The 19,106-nt window shown below is 42.2% G+C and overlaps 1 protein-coding gene across 2 annotated transcripts in view; it reads left to right on the top strand.

Moving 5' to 3' along the window:
* Positions 1-285: 285 nt before the first annotated feature.
* SEC24B (SEC24 homolog B, COPII coat complex component) overlaps positions 286-19,106 on the top strand; it is a 78,911-nt gene continuing 60,090 nt past the window's right edge. For both annotated transcript variants that reach the window (XM_052641602.1, XM_052641601.1), the window contains exons 1-2: positions 286-412; positions 16,352-17,095. In XM_052641602.1, the coding sequence (XP_052497562.1) occupies positions 286-412; positions 16,352-17,095 (871 nt within the window). The remainder of the gene's footprint in view (positions 413-16,351; positions 17,096-19,106) is intronic.

Below are 19,106 nucleotides of genomic sequence, written 5' to 3'. Positions count from 1 at the left end.
GTAGCGCGTGCCTGCGGGGAGCGACCCGGGGTGGGAGTCCCGCGGCTCCGGGCTCGGGGCGGCGGCGGGGCAGCGGCCGGGCGGGGTCCCGGTGCCCGCGGCGGCCCAGCTGGGCTGCGGGGTGGAGCGCGAGCATTCCAGCCGCGCTCCCGGGTGACCCCCTCGGTGACGCCGGCCGCGTTCTTTCCTCTTCCTCTCGCCTCTCCGGCCCCGCCTTCCCTTTTCCTCCGCCCACCGCACCGAAGCCGAGCCGCCGCCGCCGCCGCCGCCGCCAGCAGCGCCGTCATGTCGGCCCCCGCCGGGTCCCCTCATCCGGCTGCCAGCGCCCGCATCCCGCCCAAGCTTGGCGGAGCCGCCGCCTCAGGAGCCGCCGCGCCGGCAGGCCGGGGCCCGGGGCCGCACCAGCAGAACGGTGAGGAGGGCGGCCGGGGCGGAGCGCGGGGCCTAGTGCCGGCGGGGCAGCCTGCGCGGCGCGATCGGGCGCGGAGGGCGGGCGGGCGGTGGGAGTTGGGGGCTGCCGGGCTGGGGCGGGGGGCGCACGGCGAGAGCCTGACTGGGGACGGGGCGAGGGGGGACGGACGCCCCGGCGCGGGGCCGACCCGGGGCATCGGGGACTCGGGCTGCTTCTGGAGTGTGGCCCCAGGCCCTGAACCTCCGGGGCGAGTTGGGGCGTAGCAAAGGGGCAGCCCAGAGACCACGTGAATCCCGGTTATCCCGTCCCTGGCGCGGGCGAGATGCCCCGAGCGGCCCCTGTCGGGGAGAGACCCGGGGCCGCAGAGTGCGTGGTCCGGGGAAGGCTGCTTGTAGCCATGGAGCTGGGGAGGGTTGTGCCCTTCCTGTCTCGGGGAAAATTGCTCTGATTTCCGAGGCCCGGCGAGCACGCTGCCTGGAAAGAAACTTAAGTTAGTGCTCAAGTTTGTAGACAAAGGGTGTAAATAGGCAACACAAGTGTAACTGTAACCCTGACCCAGTTCGGCCTCGAGATCTGTCATTGCTCCTGCGGCTGCTACTCGAGCGTCTGGAGCTGGCTGGTCGTGTTTGAAAAGGAGCCGGTGTCAAATGGATTTAAACGAGTGCTTTTAGATCTGGGTGTTCCCCCCCGCCCCCCAGCTTCACTTTCAGAAACACAAAAACGTGCCAGAGTTGGCCCCGTTTGAGGCAAGGCCTTCATACCGGCAGCAGGCAATGCAACGTGAAGGCCGCTTTCACACTACGGTCGTGGGCTTTGGGGATGTAACAGTCTCCGCTGAAAAATGATGCTTGTAGGATATCCATTCCCTCAGTTAGTGGATGGGGCCCGGGGAGAGGGGCCCTCTCTGTATAAATGGGAATATTTCAGATGAGAACTCTCGAAACTGACTGACTGAATACTTTAGAAGAATACGTCTGGTTCTCTGTATAAGAGAGCAAAGTCTGGTGGTGCTCTTCAAATGATTGTTGGACTGACCTATTTTACCCAGTCTGCTAGTGAAAACTTACTGGACTTTATAAATCAGTTCAGCGAACATTTAATTTTTACAGCTGATGCTGTACATGCTTGCAGTTTATCGTTTATCCTGAGAACCAGAAGTTGAATTGTTTTTTTTTTTTGTAAGTCAGACGTGATGGCTTAGTCTTCATAATCCTTTGGATCAGCCATAGTTGTCAGTGTTACATGCTGTACTTTTTCTGGTCATTGTTTACTGTATGGGTTTTGAATGTGAACAGTGTAGTACGTTTCATTCTTCGGCCCTGAACAAACACGAAGATATTATTTGTGAGCAGTTTTTGTTCTTGTAAACTTAACATACATTCTTGTTTTTGTTTAGTTTTTGAAATAGCTTTGTGTGTGGAAGAACTGAAAGAAGAGATCCCCAGTCTTTTAGAATATTGTAAATCCATGTTTAATAGTGATCCGAGAATTGTGTCTTTTCTTGATTTCCTGAGTATGCATTATTTGTCGTAGTGTACAATTTTATTTGCCTTAGTCTTAAAATTTTGTGAATACTCAAAGAGTGGCAGGATATCAGTTGTAATCAAGATGTTAAATATGTAAAAGATCAGTTAATACATTTAGAAGCCAGATATAGATGATGCTTGATTTCTGCTGTTTATAATCATTGCTTTCCTTTGATATAATTCATTTCGGCATTCGTTGCATGCTTGCAGTTGGGGACTCGAGATTAGCCTCGTAGATAAAACAAAATCCCAGCCTTTCTCCTAAATTGACATGTATTTTGGTGACATTCAAGTTGGTTATGACCTTGAGGAATTTGACAGGTAGAGGTAAGAGGAGAGGGCTGTTGCAGAGGCATGAACTAAAGTTGAAAAATTTAGGAACCAAGAGGCAAAAAGAGTGCTAGGTGAGAGGGAAAACCCAATCGATCAAAGCTGAAAAGAATACTTAAAAGGGGGCAGATTACAGAAAGGTCTTGAGTGTTAAGGAATTTGGAAATTAAGATAAAGGACTAGAGTTAATTTTTGTTTGTTTTTGTGAAAATAAGTGGCTTAAGTCGATAAATAACAAGATCAAATCTGTTTTTGTTTTGCTTGTTAATCTCAGAGAAAAGTAACTTTTGTTTTTGGAATCCATAGATAATGGTTAAGCAATCGTTTGGGTTTGTGATTGATTCTTCAGTCCTGTATAAACTAGTTTGCCTTTTTATATCTCTGTGGAATTCCAGACATGGTGAAAAAGAAATAGATCAGAAGTATGAGTTTGAAACATCATAGAAGACAGAGTTGTAAAACTGGATTGGTACCCAGCAATCACTTACTTTAGTGTTTATCAAACATGTTTACAAACAGATTTCTTTTCCCAGAGGAGTTTGTAAAGCCCTTCTACAGACATCCGAAAAAAGCAGAGCTGTTGTAGTTAAAATAGAGGTGGAGGTCCAGGTGTTTTTGGAGTACAGTCTGTAAGACAGCTAGTTCGATTCCCTAATTAAACAGATGAAATCAAGATCCAGAAAGGTTTGGATGGGTGTTATTCACCAATGCCTATATAAGCTTCTTGAGGGTAGCTGCCTGTCTCCTGTTCACTGCTATATAGTCAGTATTTTTGAGGCCCAGAACAAGTTATAGTTTCATTTGTTAAATGAAGTCTAATACAGTCTTTCTAGTTCCAAGTCCATATCTCTTTCTATTAACATACTCTAAAAAGTTCTCTTACTAGACACTTCGACTTTGGAAAGGCTTGGGAGGCAGAAGCCCAGACTTCATTAATATTTGTCCTTGTTTTCTGTGTTTAACTGTTAACATACTTTTCCCCACTTATTCCTCCCCCCTACCCCCCCACACACTTATTTGAAGATACAATTTGATTTCTTTGAGTTTGTGAAATATTTATTTTTGAATTTCCTTCCTTGGAGTTACATTTCTGTACTTCAGTTTTTCACTGAGCAGCATATGGGCAGTTTAGAATCATTGTATTTTCATAGAAAGTATTAGTTGAATATTTTTCAGCTTACACTTTGCCTTTTGAGAGTCCTTCCAAGAGTCCTCAAACAAGGAAAGACTGAGTGAATAATATCCGGGTAATTACAGCATAACCCCATTGTTGTTGTTTAGTTGCTAAGTCATGTCTAATTCTTTTTGGGTCTGCGGACTGTAGCCTGCCAAGCTCCTCCGTTCATGGGATTCTGAAGGCAAGAACACTGGAGTGGGTTGCCATTTCCTTCTCCAGGGACTCTTCCCAACCCAGGGATCGCACCCACATCTCTACCTTGAGCCACCAGGGAACCTGGCATAACTCCATAATGTCTCCCCGTTAACTTAAATTGAAAGATATATTTTAGAAGTGGTTTTTTTGTTTGTTTGTTTTGGGTGGGGGGCACTCAGATTTATCAATAAAACTCTGCTTTCTGATTCTTCTTTTAGGAAGCAAATGGTGCTCATTTTCAAATGAAAATGTTTTTTCTTCCTACCATGTGCCTTTCCCAAGAATGATACTATCGGCAGTTTTATCATTTCATTGTCCATAATGCAAGAAAGATGAGATACTAATGGGAATTATCAGACTTCATTGCTTTATTATTAGACTTCATTACATAAACTGGAGAAGGCAATGGCACCCCACTCCAGTACTCTTGCCTGGAGAATCCCATGGACGGAGGAGCCTGGTAGGGCTGCAGTCCGTGGGGTCGCACAGAGTCTGACACGATGAAGCGACTTCACTTTCATTTTTCACTTGCATGCATTGGAGAAGGAAATGGCAACCCACTCCAGTGTTCTTGCCTGGAGAATCCCAGGGGCGGGGGAGCCTGGTGAGCTGCTGTCTGTGGGGTTGCACAGAGTCAGACATGACTGAAGCGACTTAGCATCAGCAGCAGCATTACATAAACATACCTTTCACTCAGGAATACTATCTGGTGGGTTATAGGAAACTCTTCAACTTTGAGAGCACATGCAAAATTTAAAATGATACAAGTGTACATACAGATACTAGTGTATCTGAAGTAAGTTATTTTTGATCAGAGCAGTGTCTTTGTCTCAAGTTTCTAGTCTTCCTTTATAGCCAACCAGAAGCATCTGTTCCTCTCATGAAGACAGTGCCATGCTATAATAGAACTTTCTGCATACATAATTTTCTCCTAAACTGATTAATAGATGTCTCAAGGATCTTATAAAATATATACACAAGTGTCTGGTATCTGGATTGTTTTTACTTTTTTGTTGTTGTATTGCTTTCATTTCAGTTCAGTCGCTCAGTCATGTCTGACTCTTTGCGACCCCATGAATCCCAGCACACCAGGCCTCCCTGTCCATCACCAACTCCCAGAGTTCACTCAGACTCAGGTCCATCGAGTCGGTGATGCCATCCAGCCATCTCATCCTCAGTCGTCCCCTTCTCCTCCTGCCCCCAATCCCTCCCAGCATCAGAGTCTTTTCCAATGAGTCAACTCTTCGCATGAGGTGGCCAAAGTACTGGAGCTTCAGCTTCAGCATCATTCCTTCCAAAGAAATCCCAGGGCTGATCTCCTTCAGAATGGACTGGTTGGATCTCCTTGCAGTCCAAGGGACTCTCAAGAGTCTTCTCCAACACCACAGTTCAAAAGCATCAATTCTTCGGCACTCAGCCTTCTTCACTGTATTTTCATTCCCACCCCACACCTCCCCCTCAATTTTTGAGATAATATGTGTAATAATTTTTGTGGATCACGTTCATTGCCACTGATCCCAGTATTTCAGCTAACTTCCATCTTTCGGATTTATCTGTAAACCCTGAAGTATTAGATGATAAAGACGTTGAAATAGAAGGGATTTTGAGTCAATCTTCAATGGACTTTGCTAGAAATGAGAGCATCTTCAGAGTTAACATTGCGTGTTAGAGCAGATCTTGTATTCAGCCCCGGGGAAGCCGCTATTATTTCCAGTAGGTTAAGCATACTCAGACTCGGTCAGAAAATGTAGGCTAGTGAAAAAGGTGTAGGCTCTGTTACAGCCCAGGGTTTTGTGGAGAAAATTACTTAACATCTCTGAGCTTTAGGGAATAATAATACCTTCCTCTTAGGGTTGTTGAGAAGATTACATTAAATGAGGTGCTGTTTTTTAAAGTACCTGGTGTTTAGTAAAATGAGATGCTTTGCAAATGAGGGGCTCCTTCATTTCCTTCAAAACACCAGGATATAAGTTCTTCAGGCAGCAGAGACCATGTGAGTTTTCCTCCTCATATTTCCAGCGGCAGTGTGTGATAGGCACTCAATGGAGTATGTGAACTTGGCTACTAACTTTCTTGCACTGTCCAGCCTTCCCTGCAAAGAATCTACTCTTGGAAGGTTTCCTCCGATAGGCCACTACTGCAGCTAGCTGGTTTATGGGAAGAGGGGTTTTAAGTTTTATACGATTGCGTGCCGAAAGCTGCCAGGAAAAGGAATTGAGGAAAAGGGAGATGAAATAGGGAGGCAAGAGGAAGTAGTAAAATGCCTTGCCTAGACCGTAGCCAAGTCCTAACTCACTTGTTTTTCCTAGTGTTTCTGAGAAATAGGTATTGTGAAATGGGTTTGGAACCTTGACTTCACTGGCATCTTCATTACTTCTGAACTGTGTGAAATTGTATGAATTAATAACCTTTCACGTCATTGTTTGTTTGTAAAGTGATGATAGTGATACCTCACAGGATTTTATGAGAATTATATAAGATTATGGATAGAAAAGCAGAGTACCTTGCATGTAGTAGGTTTTCAACCAATACTGGTTTTCTTTTGGCCCCTTCACTCTTAGCAGTTGTTATGATGGCATCCAAGAGGACAGCTGATGGAGTGGCAGGAGTAATCTGTACTTAGTGCAGTGAGAGCTCATCTGAACGGTTCCATGCGCTCTGTCTGCCAGCCGTGACTGGAACAGTTACCTGTGTAGCTGTTAGCCTGCCATCAGGAAGAGTAATCCAGGGTAATCAGATGTGATCCATACTTCCCATTTTTTAAATCACTAGGGTTTTAATTGCAGACTTTTTAGAGGTGTATGTGTCTGTATACATTTTATGCTCATTAAAAATGTATTTTAGCAATATTATTGATACTTTATATTCAAAATATTTAGTAATTAGTACTTAACATACTGACCACTGAATAGATCCCAGCTTTGACACTGGAGCAGAATTGTGTCAGACTGTAACGTGCCTGGCATTACTGCTTTAGTTGCTGGATCGTGAGTGGGTCTGGGGCAAGGGACCAGCATGGTGGGATGTAACAGGGAAGCAGGGTGAGGAGTGTGACTGTTCACCAGCTGGCTCAGCAATGTTTTAATAAAGATGATTGTTAAAGTACATACAGGCTGAATATTGAATTATTTCTTGGTAGTTCAGTGATGAATGAAATAAATTTTTAGTAATTAATTACTTTTCCAAATTAGTATGAATTGTATTTCAGTAGGACAGAGGAGCTTGTAGTTTGCTGACCGTGATGTTCTTTTGAAGATAATGAAAACTTCTTAATCTGCCTTTTTAAAAAAGTTGAAATTCTGGAATTCCTGACAGTCCTGTGGTTAGTACTGTGCACTTCCTCTGCAGGGGACACAGGTTCGATCCCTGGTTGGGAAACTAAGATCCTGCATGTTGTGTGGCATGACCAAAAAATACGAATAAATTTTTTTTTAATGTTAAAATTTTTTAAATTTCAGGAATTTGATCCAGGAATTCAATTTTTCCTGAATTAATTCAGTCTTTTCATTCAGGAAAAGATTAATGAAACAAACATTTTTATATTCAGAATGTTGCTTCTCTACGGAATGAGGGGAATGAGGAAACATTTAAGAGCCTATGATTTTTCTGGTATAGTGACTAGATGTTCCATAAAATACTTGCTGTGTAAATTTTGATTTTCATTTCGAGTTTGCATAAAGCAAGAATAGAATCAGTTTTCCTTTGGTGAGAATCTGATCTCAGGAAGGAAATTATGTCACTGATGCAGATCTGTCGTTTGGGTAGATTTTATGATAATTTTCTCTCAATAAGGATAGCAAGGGTGCTTATAGAAAATCAGAGGCTGTACCTCGCTGACCATCTAAAACCTTTGCAGCTGTGATTAGAGCTAGGGAGATTATCCTGGATCTGGGTGGGCCTGATATACTTGCAACCATCCTTATTGGAAACTGGAGGAGTCAGCCTACAGAGAAAGTAACAAGACCATAGGAGCAGAGGTTAGAATGATGATCTTTGAAGATGGAGGGAAGGGGCCACAAGCCAAGGAATGCAGGTGACCATTAGAAGCTGAACAAGGCAAGGAAATAGATTCTTTCATCAGGCTTCAGAAAGAACCAGCTTTGCCCATGACACCTTGACATTTGCCCAGTGAAACTGATTTTGGACTTCTGACTTCCAAACTGTAAAGTAATAAATTTGTACTATTTTAAGCCACTAAATTTGTAGTAATTTGTTACACTTCTACTAGGAAACTCATACATCTAATAAGAAGGAAAAAAAGCGGCAACATCAAAACACTTTAGATGCAATGAAATGCAGTGGATTTTTACTTGCCTTTTGTTTCGAGTGTTCTCATACTTGAACTACTAAAGAATAAAAAGTGTAGAATGGCAGAGAAAAAATATTCAGACTTGTAATTTGTTCTGGTAGTAGAGTATAAGTATTAAGTTTTGAGTTCTTTCTCTTTAAATACCATGCACGTGCATGCCTGCTGTCACTCGGTCGTGTCTGACTCTTTGGGACCTCATGGACCATAGCCCACCAGCCTCTTCTGTCCATGAGATTTCCCAGGCAAGAATACTGGAGTGGGTTGCCATTTCCTTCTCCAGGGGACCTTCCCAACCCAGATACTGAACCTGCATCTCTTAAGTCTCCTGCATTGGCGGGTGGATTCTTTACCACTGAGCCTCCAGGGAGGCCCTTAAATACCATGCAGTTGTTGATAGCTGTGATGAGATAAATGCCGTGATACAGAAATATTTGATGATTATTTACTGGGCTAATTTTTTTTTTCTGCAAAACACAGCAGTGGAATCCATGAGGCAGTCACTATCCTAAGCCTTAAGGATATGATAGAGCGGAGAGCCAAGTAGGCCCAGGTTTTTGACTTTAGAGTGTACACTTAGTTACAGTTCCACATGCAAAGCACTGTCACCGAGGTCCAGTATACTGCAGTACAACATTAAGCGGACATTAAGTGGGCATCGACTTGTAGAATTACAGAATGTTTTCTAGAGGAAGAGCTGAGAGCTGAAGGATAAGTAAGAGTTGGTCAGGTGAAGTGGGTAGAAGGGGACCTCGAAGGTTCCAGGTAGAAGGAAGAGCCTGTGTGAATAGTCGGAAGTGAACAAGCATGACTTGAGAACTCTCTGTGCTAAGAGTGAGTGTATGTGGAATAGAGATTTTCAGCCTTTTCACTCATGGCTACTTTAGTGCTGAAGTTTTTGGTGACATTCTTGAAGGAGTTAAACTTAGAACACATGTATTTTAAAACAGCAAGTTCCAGGAAAAATATATTAACATGATCCTCTTCAGAAGTCTTTATAAGGCAACTTAATACTCTGCCCTAGTCAGCCTCTTTGCTGGCCTTTGGACACAAAGCTCTAGCATGCAGCCTTACCTGATGTTGTGCTGTGGCTGCTTTGCTTTTCTTGTGGCAAGTTATACTTCTTTACCAGCTCAGCATTCTGTGTCACTTCACCATAACACTAGGCATTTCTAGTTGTAGCAGAGCTTTTAATACATTTTATTGATCAAAGTTTGGCAAACCCAGGTGAGGACTTGCAGTAGGTTAAGGTGTACCTTTAGGAAATGATTGTGAAAAGGAGGAGTACTGAGGTGTGAGGGGTAGAGGTTTCCCCAGTGGCTCAGTGGTAAGGAATCTGCCTGCTGGTGCAGGAGACACGGGTTCGATCCCTGGTTGGGGCAGGAAATGGCAACCCCCTCCAGTATTCTTACCTGGGAAATTCCATGGACAGAGGAGCCTGGCGCGCTGCAGACCATGGGGTCACAGAGTCGGACACAACTTGGCAGCTGAGCACAAGCACACACACAAGCAGGGCAGGGGTCAGATCATGAAAAGTCTCTGCATTGGTTTTATCTTTGCTTCTGTAACAAATTACCACAAACTGGTTGCTTAAAACAACATGAATTCAGAATTCCTCTTCTGTGGGTTGGAAATCTAACTGGGCTAAAATCCAGGTGTCATTAGGGCTGCATTCACTTCCAGAGGCTCTAGGAGAGAATCCATTTCTTCACCTTTTCCAGCTTCCGGAGGCTGTGCACATTCCTTGGCTCTTGGCCACTCTTTCCATCTTCAGAGCCAGCAACACTGCCTCTCTCAGAGGAGTCTTCTGTGGTCACATCTCCTTCTGACTCCCTTCTGCCTCCCTCTTCCACTTTTAAGGATGCTCATCATTATGTGGAGCTTACCTGGATTATATATTCCCTCTTCGAAGATCCAGTGACTAACAGCCCTAATGCTCTCTGTAATGTTACCACCCCTGTGCCATGTAACCTAGCATTTTCACTGGTTCTAGGGATTAGGACACGGACGTGGGGTGAGGGAGGGATTATCTTGTCTCCCACTATCTTACAGGCCATATTAGAGAATTTGAATTTATTCTTGATAGCAAGAGAAACCATTAGAAAGCTTTAAACAAGGAACTAACAATCTGCTATTCTTCTTCAAAGTTTTTTTTTTTTTCTTTTCTATTTTAGTACCTTGCCTTTCCTTAGAAATTTTAGAATCTTCTTGTTGGTATCTACTAAAAAAAAAAAGCCTTCATGTGTTTTTGTTGGGATTGTATTGAATCTAAAGATCAAAATTAAGATAACTTACATCTTAATGTCAAGCCTTCCTGTCCACAAAGACTGTATATCATTCCATTTATTTAAGTCCTTGATTTCTTTCGTCAGTGTTTTGTAGTTTTCTACATATAGATTCTTCACATGTTTCATTAGATTTGTATTTTCAGTACTACTTTTTGTGTGAACTGTTGTAAGTAGTATTTTGGCTTTAGAATCTGAATGCTAAATTTTTAAAAATAGTAATTGCTATTCTGGTTGCTATTACTACATAATAAATCACAACAGAACATAGAGGTTAAACAACCATTATTCTCACAGCTTGTGTTGAGCTAAGAATTTGAACAGGGCACGGCAGAGATGCTTTAGGATGCCTAGGGCCAGAGCTGGGAAGATGCAAAGGTTATTTTGATGGCTGGAGATTAGGATGACCTTGAAGGCTCATTTATTCACACATCTGGCACTTAGACTAGAATATATCAGACTTGTACTTAAAACCAGAGTGCCTAGCAGTGACCACTCTGTGTGACTGGGCATCCTCAGACCATGGCAGCTGTGGACTAAAGGGGCTTCTTACGGAGTTGCGTAGGGATCCACATGCAAATAATCCCATCAAACAATACAGGTGCTCAGTTGTCTATGACTGAGTCTGGGAATTCACACAGCTTGGCTTCTGCCATTCTTTATTGGTGGAAGCTGTTACAAGCCTGCTCAAATTCAGGAGGAATAGACAGATTCTACCCTTTAATCAATAGAGGGTCAAAGAGTGTGGTGACCATGTTTTAAAACTGCCACGGTTGCTGAGGCAATTATTGGAAATATAAGTAAATGAAAATGCTAATACTAGTAAAATTCCCATAATTTACAGAGTGTCTTTTTTTTTTTTTTCTTTTTAAAGTGAATGGTTACATTTGTGATCTTTGCCAGGCTTAATTTTTAGTTTATACAGAAGAAATATAACTTTAATATTCATCCCCCTTGGGCTTCCCTGTTGGCTCAGATGGTAAAAAATCTGCCTGCAATGTAGGAAACTGAAGTTCAATCCCTGGGTTGCGATGATCCCCTGGAGTAGGAAATGACAGTCCCCTCCAGTATTCTTGCCTGAAAAATCCCATGGACAGAGGAGCCTGGCAGGCTACAGTCCATGGGGTCTCAAAGAGTCAGACAGGACTGAGCATTCACTATTAATATACCCCAAGAAAAAGTTAAGAATTATCTAATACATTTTAAAGTTGATGAAAATGCACAACTTGTTAGGTCACAGTAAGACAAAATTTTTAAAATTATTTTCTTGTCCTAGCATTTCCTTTCAATTTAAACTGATCTTTATTTTTTTTAGTGCAAGTTTTAAAAAATTGATCTTAAACATTCAAAAAATCATTTTACTTTGAAAGGAGTTAATTATTTTGGTTTAATTATACTAGAATCTTTGGGGAGGGTACTCTTGGATGATATAGATTTTGATAAGGAATGGTATCCAAAATCACTGCAGATGGTGATTGCAGCCATGAAATTAAAAGACGCTTACTCCTTGGAAGAAAAGTTATGACCAACCTAGATAGTGTATTCAAAAGCAGAGACATTACTTTGCCGACTAAGGTCCGTCTAGTCAAGGCTATGGTTTTTCCTGTGGTCATGTACGGATGTGAGAGTTGGACTGTGAAGAAGGCTGAGCGCCGGAGAATTGATGCTTTTGAATTGTGGTGTTGGAGAAGACTCTTGAGAGTCCCTTGGACTGCAAGGAGATCCAACCAGTCCATTCTGAAGGAGATCAGTCCTGGGATTTCTTAGGAGGGAATGATGCTAAAGCTGAAACTCCAGTACTTTGGCCACCTCATGCGAAGACTTGACTCTGATGCTGGGAGGGATTGGGGGCAGGAGGAGAAGGGGACGACAGAGGATGAGATGGCTGGATGGCATCACTGACTCGATGGACGTGAATCTGAGTGAACTCCGGGAGACGGTGATGGACAGGGAGGCCTGGCCTGCTGGGATTCATGGAGTCGCGAAGAGTCAGACATGACTGAGCGACTGAACTGAGCTGAGCTGAAGGAATGGTGTGCACTGACATATAATTAGCTATTCTTACCTTTGCACCCTCTCTCCAAATTAAGTACCTTCCTTTTCCTTGATGGATGGAAAAGTAAATAGACTTTTTTGGGGGTAATTTACTTCTGATAAATTTTTACCAGTTCCAACATTCCTGTTATTTTTAGAAGAATGGCATTTGAGTAGCTTGGACAAGATAATGGTTATTGTCCTGTTTCCAGAGATTTAACATAGATAAGCCAAATCAAATCATAGAGTGAGTAGATATTTAAACAGATTTATCTGATCTCTTGATTAATAAATTTGTACATTGTTGGGTTTTCTCGGGCTATAATGAAGAGTGGCAAAACCACTTTTTAAGATCTATTTTAGTAAGAGGAGAAGAACATTTTACACTTTCTTTTTTAAGGCATGTTAATGAAAGATTTGTATCAAGGCTTGTTTCCTTTTAAGTAAATAAATTCTTTTAAGTGAACTATGATCATGTGAAATATCCTATAAGAAAAGTTAATTATATGCCTAGTAAAATAGTGTTACCTGAGTTTTGGTTCATTGTATACTTGGAATTACGGAAGTGTGGACATTATTTTTTGTTTACAGCTTGATTATGTGAGTTATCTTTGGAGAATGTATTTAAATGACTAAATACTAAAGATTATTTAGTAGGAATTGAAAATAGAATAAGGAAATTATTCATGTATCTTTTATGAATACATATTTTCTATTTTATACATTATTGCAAGGAATACAGTGACACCTTCTGTGTCAGTGAACTTGAAGCAGCTTGAAATTTATATACGTATATCTTTGTGTGTGTGTATATATATATATATATTTGATTATCCTTTCATTTGGACTTCCCTGGTGGCTCAGACAATAAAAAATCCACCTGCAGTGTGGAAGACCTGGGTTTTTACCCTGGGTTTGGAAGATCCCCTGGAGAAAGGAACGGCTACCCACTCCAGTATTCTTTCCTGGAGAATTCCATGGAAAGAGGAGCCAGGCAAGCTCCGGTCCACGGGGTCGCAAAGAGTCAGACATGACCAAACGACTTTTACTTTCACTTTTCATTTCAGGGGCTTCCCTGGTGGTTCAGAGGTTAAAGCATCTGCTTGCAATGCGGGGGACCCGGTTCGATCCCTGGGTCAGGAAGATCCCCTGGAGAAGGGAATGGCAACCCAGTCCAGTATTCTTGCCTGGAGAATCCCATGGAGGGAGGAGCGTGGTAGGCTACAGTCCACGGGGTCGCAAAGAGTCGGACACGATGAGTTACTTCACTTCACTTCACAGATACCTATTTCATTCCAAAAGACAAGCAAATCAGATTCTAGGATAATTCAAGTTTGCCCTTGGAATCAAAACTAGAATTCCATTGTTTGAGATAATTGACCTTCTGGGCTGAAGAAAGCTAGTAGGATTTTAGTGTAGCGAGGGCCAGCAGATCATTGTTTAAAAGCATGGACTTGAGCCACATTATCTAAATCAAATCCCAGCCCTATTATTTTCTAAGTATGTAACTTTATTAACTTAAATTTTGTTTCAGTTATCTTATTATAAAGTAGTTATAATGATACTCTATTTCAGGTGGTTATGAGGAGGAATAAAGGAGTGAATATATGTAAAACATTAGAACAGTGAGTGGCACAAAGTGTAATGTTTAGAGTATTAATAAAATTAATATTAAGTTATGGTGAAGTGAAGCAAAGTGAAGTCGCTCAGTTGTATCCGACTCTTTGCGACCCCATAGACTGCAGCCTGCCAGGCTCCTCTGTCCATGGGATTTTCCAGGCAATGGTACTGGAGTGGATTGCCGTTTCCTTCTCCAGGGGATCTTCCCAACCCAGGGCTCAAACCCGGGTCTCCTGCATTGCAGACAGACGCTTTACCGTCTGAGCCGCCAGGGAAGTCTAAGTTACGGTAACTTTAATGATACTGATAAAATAAATACATTCTATGGTGACCAAAGATGAATATGTAAAAATGAAAGTATTAAAAATACTAGAGGAAAACATGGGTAGTTTTATAATATTGGAGTGGGGGAGGCTCTATGAAGTATAAATTAAAATTTTATCAAGCATGAAAGATTTTACTACATGATAATTGAGAAACTATAGCAAGAGGCAGCGTGGACAAAGTTAAGTAATCTGAAGGAAATACAGGCAGCACATAATAACATGGTTAAATTGCTTAATGTATGTGAACATTTATAAATTATTAAGGGACACACAATCCTTTGGGGAGAGGGTAGATAACAAAGATACCCAAGTGGCTAAGAAACATTTGTAAGGATTCTCAGCAGCACTCAAAGTTTAGTACTGCAAGCTAAAATGTTTCTCTCTTATTAGATTGGCAGACATTAAAATGGTACTCAGTGTTGGGAAGATGAGGCATTCTGAAGCATCACTGATGAGAGGAACAAATTGATAGACATTTTTGGAGATATTTGGCAATAATGGTCAATTTTCAGTTCAGTTCAGTCGCTCAGTCGTGTCTGACTCTTTGCGACCCCATGAATCGCAGCACACCAGGCCTCCCTGTCCATCACCAACTCCCGGAGTTCACTCAAACTCATGTCCATCGAGTCGGTGATGCCATCCAGCCATCTCATCCTCTGTCGTCCCCTTCTCCTCCTGCCACCAGTCCCTCCCAGCATCAGAGTCAACTCTTCGCATGAGGTGGCCAAAGTACTGGAGTTTCAGCTTTAGCATCAGTCCTTCCAATGAACGCCCAGAACTGATCTCCTTCAGAATGGACTGGTTGGATCTCCTTGCAGTCCAAGGGACTCTCAGGAGTCTTCTCCAACACCACAGTTCAAAAGCATCAGTTCTTCGGCGCTCAGCCTTCTTCACAGTCCAGCTCTCACATCCGTACATGACCACTCCTTTGTTGGCAAAGTAATGTCTCTGCTTTTTTAATATGCTATCTAAGTTGGTCATAACTTTCCTTCCAATTTTAATTGCCCCTAAACCCTTTGAACCTCCAGTTTCAATTCTAGGAACCTATCCTGCAGATTCATCACAGGTAGACCTCATAAGTTAGTTCACTCCCTGGAATAAATATTCATCATGGGGATTTGGTAAATAATGTTATGTTTCTACAATGAAATATTGTTAGATTCTTTTAGAATAATAATAAAGATTTATATATGCTAACACAGAAGGATATCCTTGCTGAACTGTAGTATGGTCTTTGTGGTTAAGTAACTATATATGTGTATATATATATATATTACATATATTGTACATATAGGTATCCAAAGAATACATAAGAAACCATTAACTAAGCTATATCTGGGAAGTAGGATTTCAGCTACCAGGGAAAGAAGGGCACTTGTACTTTTCACTTTATGTACTTCATTGTTTGAATTTTTTAAATAGTAGATATATTGTTAGCTTTATAATTTTAAAAAGGGGGAGGCAGTAAGAAAGGTTTGAACTTCGTCTTTGGTAGGTATATTGTTATCTGTTACTACATGACGAAATAGCCTAAAATTTGCCAATTTAAAACAGCCAGTACTAATCTCATGGTTTCTGTGGGACCTGAAGCAGTCTAGCTGGGAGATTCTGGATTAGGGTCTCCAGCGTGAGATTGTAGTCAGGCTGTCAACTGGGGGTCTGGTTATCTTTAAGACTCTATTACGTGGTGTGAAGAGTCTGCTTCCAGACTCACTCTTGAGGTTGTGAGCAGACCTCAGTTTCTCTCTGGCTGTTGGTCATGAGAATGCGATTCCTCACTGTATGGATTATTCCAGAGAGCTCTTCACAACTTGGCAACTTTAATCTTCCGCACTGAGAGATCTGAGTGCCAGTGCCTGAGGCAGGACAAGTCTCAGGAGTGATAGCATTGCCTCTGCTGTGTGCTGCTGGTCACACAGTCCAATCCGGGTTTATCGTGGGAGGGTATGAGTACCAGAGCATGGAGGTAACTGGGCACCGTCTTGGAGCTGACTACCACGGCAGGTCTGTTAGAGTACAGTCTCTTGTAACAGTTTGGGATTATGAAGAAGTAAATTAGAGCAACATTTAGATGGGAACTATGCTTAAAAATTAGTTGCCTTCTTACTAATTCCTGTCAATACTTGCTTTTCTTTTTCAGGTCCAGCACAGAATCAAATGCAGGTTCCATCTGAGTATGGATTGCCTCCTCAAAACTATATTGTTCCCTCAGGACATTACTCTCAAGGACCTGGGAAAATGACCTCATTGCCATTGGATAGCCAGAGTGGTGATTACTACTCTGGTCTCTATACGGTACCAACCCAGAACGTGGCAACTCCTAACACAGCCAGCCAGCAAGCAGGAGCACAGCAGATGTATGGCAGGGCTCCTCCCGCCCCTCATGCTGTGGGATCCACTCCGGGATCTTTCCAAGGTGCCTCGTCCTCCGCATCGCATTTGCAAACGAGTGCCTCCCAGCCGTACTCCTCTTTTGTGAATCATTACAACAGTCCAGCCACGCACTCTGCCAGTTCCTCTCTTGCTTCTCAGGGATTTCCCTCTACTTGTGGTCACTATGCTTTGTCAACTGTTTCTAACGCTGCGTATCCTAGTATTTCATATGCCTCTCTACCTGCTGGTGATCCATATGGGCCACAAATGTTTACCTCACAGAATGCTCCAGCTGTCAGGCCAATTAGAGATAACTCATTTTCTGGTCAAAACACCGCTGTCAGCCATCCGTCCCCGCTTCCACCTCCACCATCACGACAGTACCACCAGCAGCAGAGTCTTTCAGGATACAGTACTTTTTCATGGTCAGCCCCAGGCCTTCCATCAACCCAAGACAATCTGATTCGAAACCACACCTCCCTGGCTACAGCCAGCAACCCAACAAATACCGGTAGGTTGAATGAAAAGTCCACCAAAGCATGGTTGAAAGTCAGTGCATTTCCAATCCGTTTTTATTGCATGAAGGTTAAAGATGATATTGCCCATTAGAAAAATCGGAAATTAGCTTACTTTTGCTATTTATTTGCTTTTATTTACTGTAAAATTTTGTAGCATCTCCTTGAACCCTTCCCCTTCATTTGTTCACAGTTAGCCTCCTGACCGTCTGCCTTCTATAGCATGGTTCCTTGCCACGATTAGGATCTCCGTTGCTGTTTACTAATTCGTTTTCTTGCCTCTGCAGTAGTTGTCTTTAATGTGAGTTAGGAATAGGGCACAGTGGAAGGGTCCATTTGAGGATATGTTCTGTTAGCTGCTACTTTCTTTTTTATATTAGTTCAGCTTTGGGACAGTCATTCTTCCAGTCATAGCCCCATTCTCTGTAGAAAAAATTATAGCCTGAAATACCAAACTGGTTAGGTAAACTCTTATTTGCAGCTTTCACAGAAGATATATTTCCTATACATTAAAGCTGATGTTTTCTCAGCCCCAGATAGATAAGTTAGAATGCAGGACAGTGAAGATGGAGAAAGATACATGAAGAATACCCTTGTAATTAGTTTTTTCACCTTCCTAGACCAAAATATGATTAAATTTATTTGTTTAAAAGTTACATACACAAGGTATATATATAGTTTATTTAGTGTGGGGTTTGCATAAAATACACTCACTTTAATTCATCTTGTCACTTTGACCTTGACAAAATCTGCTCTTGAACGGAATGAAACAGTATGTAAAGAATGAGTACTGGAAATCTGGGATAGTTTTCTGAATGATGTCTCTACATGGTCTATCAGAGTCTAGATAGCCACATGTCAAGAATGTTGTAGAAAAATATCCTTCCCTGGACAGTTAGCTTATTTAAAGTTAGACGTTCAGAATACTAGATCTGAACTGTATGTTTGAGATCATCTGTTCTTTCAGTGCGATGTTACTTAGAAACACCTTGGGTTGCAAGCAGCTAATAGTGGTTTAAACAGAAAAGGTGTGTTTTTTTTCTGGAGTCAAGAAGTCTAGGCAGATGCAGATCCAGACGTCCTCATTGTCTTCTCTGCCATCCTTAGTATGTTGGTTTATAGAAACAAGACAACTTACGTACCTGTCAAAATTAAAAGCAGAAAGAAGGGAGAGTATAGACAGTGGGTTCGTGGCACTGGCAGACTTCATCTTGCGTGTCATTTGCCATTGCTGTTTAAAAGGCCACGTCTAATATGAGGGAAGGCCAGAAAATGAATAGTTGGCTTTGGAGCCTCCATGGTAGAGAAAGGCGTGAAAAAGGGGGTTAGCATTGACTGGGTCTTAGGTAAGTCAACTTGAAGCGTCCGTCACAGTTCCCAAATCTGGCTCTGTACCAGAATCCCTTGCATAGAATCCCTCAAACCCAACTGACTGAGCTAGAATAGAATAATCTCCAGGGTAGTCTTGGGAATCTGAATTTCTGCCTGGATCTTGAGTCATGTCTGGTAACAGATCCAGATTCTAGTGCTGTCCCTTCGCTTTACAGACTCGGAAAGCCTGTGGTCCTGAGCGCTGGAAGCAGAGTGTGTCCTGAAGCTTGGTTTCGTCTGACTCTCTGTCTACCTATCTCGGAACCAGGGCTTTCTGTCCTGTAGAAATCCTGTTTTCTTTTTCCTTTCAGCAGTCCTTTTACAGATCAGCTTATCTAAGGTCCCTCTGACCTAAGGATTTTATGACTTTTGTGACCAAGAAAAAGAAGAAAGTCAGGTAATTCCTATCTTATTTCTGAGATAGTAATAGGACCAGATAGGATGAGTTTATATTAAGATGTAGGATTGAAAAATGTGGGGCCACTTGGCTTATGAGTAGAATACCTATTGGCAAGGGCCTAGTATTGAAAAAAATATTGAATAAAGAGTAAGGATAATTACGAAATTACCTTCTATTTGAATGACTAGTAATTAGTCCATTAGGCAAAGAGAAGGGAGTGTATTTCCATTGTTTTA

Source organism: Budorcas taxicolor, chromosome 6, assembly GCF_023091745.1.
Source record: "Budorcas taxicolor isolate Tak-1 chromosome 6, Takin1.1, whole genome shotgun sequence".
Classification (NCBI taxonomy): domain Eukaryota; kingdom Metazoa; phylum Chordata; class Mammalia; order Artiodactyla; family Bovidae; genus Budorcas; species Budorcas taxicolor.
The sequence above is the reverse complement of the archived record's forward strand: the minus strand, read 5'-3'. Positions and strand labels throughout refer to the sequence as shown.